Source organism: the organism of the source record quoted next, assembly GCF_019968955.1.
Source record: "MAG: Porospora cf. gigantea A chromosome Unknown PgA_NODE_2529_length_3422_cov_327.201, whole genome shotgun sequence".
Classification (NCBI taxonomy): Eukaryota; Apicomplexa; class Conoidasida; order Eugregarinorida; family Porosporidae; genus Porospora; species Porospora cf. gigantea A.
Window position 1 is genome coordinate 1 of NW_027151538.1, and position 3,422 is coordinate 3,422.

The following is a 3,422-nucleotide window of genomic DNA, read 5'->3' on the forward strand; positions in this document are numbered from 1 at the left end:
ATCCGCCGGTCTAAATCAGTGTCAAAGACAACTTTTTAAAAAAGGACCGGCAACCATTTTCACATCAGGAACAAACGGAAGTAGATGTGTCCAATACGACGGCGTTGCAGCTTTGGAGCACAGTAGAATCAGCAAGTTTTCAAACGAAGGTAGCATGTTGTGCTCGAAGTTTCAGACATCGTCTCTGTCATCACACCCTCCATAATGGCACGCGAGCCGCCCACGGGGCCACTGCGATGGCTACACGCGCAAGAGTGTGAGAAAGCGTAAAAGGGGACATGTCTTCAAAGACCAGACAAGACTTGGTGTGATAACTCATTTTATTTCTTTCATTACTTCTAAGATGACCGGTAGGCTGATAGTGGTGGAAGGCACTGACCGCTGCGGGAAGTCCACTCAATGCTCACTCCTCCTGGAGTGGCTAATGGAGGTTGGCAAGCAGGCGGTGCTGCTCAAATTCCCAGACCGCGAAACGTCTGTTGGCAGCATCATTGACGAATTTCTGAAGAGCAATGAGGAGGTCAATCCCCACGCAGTGCACCTCCTCTTCTCGGCGAATCGGTGGGAGAAGGCGAACAAGATAACGGTCTTGTTGGAAAGGGGCGTTTGGGTTGTGTGTGACCGGTGGAGTTACTCGGGAGTCGCGTATAGTACGGCTGCGTGGGGTCTGGACTACGAGTGGTGTTTACGACCTGATGAAGGCTTGCCAATGCCAGACTTAGTGTTGCAGATTCTAGTGGGGCCTGAGATGGCCGCCAAGAGATCTGGATACGGTAATGAGCGCTACGAAAAAATCGTTCTGCAAGCAAAAATTCTTAACGCTTTTGCTAAGATCGCTGATCAGGTGCCACAATGGAGGGTGATTGACGGCTCTTCCCCTGTACAGGAGGTGTTCCAGCAGATCAAAGATCTTGTTTGCCCATTGAGATGAATGGAACCGTGTGTGGACTGGGTGGTTCAGAGCTCATATGTACGTACATCCAACAGAGGCTCGTAGTCTCACCCAACTTCCTAAGTGTTAGCTTCGCCAGGGGCAAGGTATCTGGGGTTTAAACAACTACGTTACGCTCTCGGTAGGCAGGACTCATCGACGGTTCCTGGTAGTCGGGGTCGGGCTTCCACTGTTCTAGTAGCCACACCTGTTCCAGGTTCTTCTCCACACACTTCTCTAGCCGGACACTCTTTGATGTCTCGTTGGAGGTGCCGATCATCGTCAGGCATTGATCAACACCCGAACCCTTAACGTGGATAATGCCCACGCGGTACTCGGTATCCGGCTTGACATTCTGGGGTAGAGGCAGGTCAGGGACCTCCTTGAAATCCCAGGCATTGCGCAGGACAGTGGCGTGTTCGGAACAGACGTCGTCGCTGTCAGTGCACTTCTCGAGTGCGAGCCGCTCATTACCGATTTCGACGATACGAGCACGTTCCTTGGACATGTAGAACGCTTGAGAGCCTCCGAGGCCGTGACAACCGTAACGATCGAACTTGCCTCCTTTATCGAAGCTGCCCATATTGTCGACGCATTGTCGGCTGTGTTTGTAGTTCCGCATTTCGCCAAGGAAGATGATGTTCTCTAGCAGTTGAACATCGTGATTCGGGTCCACCTCTCTCAGAAACCAGTCGAAGCTCTTGCATCCCAGCTCCGATTTCAGTTCGAGCATCTTGTCGAAGTCGCCAAACAAGCGCTCCTCAGGTTCGCGGTGTCCGCCCATGATAAATATCTTGGCAAGTTGGTAATACTTACCCATCCAGAGCTTCGCGGTGCGTAGTTTATTGCCCAGTACGGCCTCCCCTGGACTACTGTACCCGACGCCACCCTTGCGGTAAATATGATAGGTGAGGGAGCATGGAATTCCCTCCACCCGTCCTCCGCACATCCAGACACGGAAGGGCATCTCGACGTTCTCAGTGCCCCACATGGCAAATTGCTCATCGTAACCCCCAAACTTCCAGAACCAATCGCTCTTCACGGCGAATAAACCGCCCGCCATCCCCGGAGATGGAACGGCCTCCACCTGATCTGGGTTCCTCATGCTGGAGTTCTCGATCATATTCCAGAACCAGGTAACGAAGACTCCAATGCCTGAGTGGTTACTGGCCTCAAAGGTCTCGGGGTTGATCCCGTAAATGATAGGGAAGACTACGCTTGTCGGGGACTCGTGAAGGCGGTGCAGCAGCGGTTCCAGCCAGAACTTGTTCACTTCTATGTGCGAATCAAGGACGACCGTAACAGGGCCGCTTGCAGCCTGCGCTCCAGCCAGCCGTGCCATCACAAGTCCTCGGCGATCCGGGAGCCGCAGGATCTTGGTCTTGGGCAGCAGCTTCACCGCTTCTTCTAGCGGTCCGCCGGGCTTGTTCTCGCCGTGGTCCGAGTGGTCATCGACAATGATGATCTCACGAAGAAGCGCTGGCGGTGTATTGTTGAGCACGCTCGTAACAGAACGCAATAATGTCGAGAGAGGCTCGTTGAATACTGTAAAGATCACAGAAGCGTCCTGAAAAAAAGATTAGAGATGATTGGAAAGTCCACTCACGTCAAGGTGGGAGATGTCGAAGCTGTCATCGTAGGCGGCACGGCACATGTCTTTCCTATGATCAGGGACCGGCCTGTCAAGAGGCAGTCCATCGCTGAGATCTAGGTAGAAGCCGCCTCCGCGTTTTAGACACTCCTTGGGACCGTCCGGGTGGTCGTTGATGGCCGGAACGTCTTTCTTTGGAGTCCACCATCGGTAGCCATCGGGGTAAATGCCCGTAAGTCCATGCATATGCTCCTCGTCAGATCCGGGAAAAACAGCAAGGCTGTTGAGGTACTTTCTCTCAGGAATCTTTTGGTTCTTCAGAGGGAACTCACGAATGTACTTCGTACTGCCGACGTAGGGGGGAAGCTTCTCAGTCATCAGGTACTCGTACTCGAGGATCTCGCTTACCACCTTGTTGTTGTAGGTGGCCGGAGTCATCTGCTGGGCAACTTTCTCCATCGGAAGACCATTGTAAGACACTCGTTTGCCATCTTCAATTTCCTCCTCTTCCACCAGAATCTCCTCAAGAACGCGTTCCAAGTCGGCCTCAAAATTGGATAGCTCGGCAGGCTTCAGCAAAGCTCTGATGTCCTCGTCAGGCATCTCCGGCCTCGAGGCAGGCTTGAAGTTCACATTCTCCATCGAAGCACTCAGGTTCTGAAAGGTGGTAGTCGGAATTAGCCTGACCCTTGCTAAGATTGCGATCTGCAGGCACAAGAAACAGAGCGATGCTGGCAGCACCAAAAGGCTCACCACTTTTGGCAGGCGGAGAGCCATCAGAAAATTATAGATTAGATCGGTTAGCCTAGTTTTAGGACTTGTGCGGCACTAGGTGAGAGCACACGATGCACACGTCATCGATATCAGTCGAGTAACACCACTATCGCCTATTGGTGGTGC

The 3,422-nt window shown here is 52.6% G+C and overlaps 2 protein-coding genes across 2 annotated transcripts; one reads left to right on the top strand and one right to left on the bottom strand.

Moving 5' to 3' along the window:
* Window positions 1–343: 343 nt before the first annotated feature.
* Window positions 344–931, top strand: KVP18_004711 (uncharacterized protein; the record flags this gene model as incomplete). Its single annotated transcript, XM_067957599.1, has 1 exon — window positions 344–931. One exon carries the CDS (start codon window positions 344–346, stop codon window positions 929–931), a length of 588 nt encoding a protein of 195 aa, XP_067810977.1.
* Window positions 932–1,049: 118 nt separating this feature from the next.
* Window positions 1,050–3,299, bottom strand: KVP18_004712 (uncharacterized protein; the record flags this gene model as incomplete). Its single annotated transcript, XM_067957600.1, has 2 exons — window positions 1,050–2,498; window positions 2,538–3,299. The coding sequence occupies 2 exons, from the start codon at window positions 3,297–3,299 to the stop codon at window positions 1,050–1,052; spliced, it is 2,211 nt and encodes a 736-aa protein (XP_067810978.1).
* Between the last annotated feature and the right edge of the window lie 123 nt (window positions 3,300–3,422).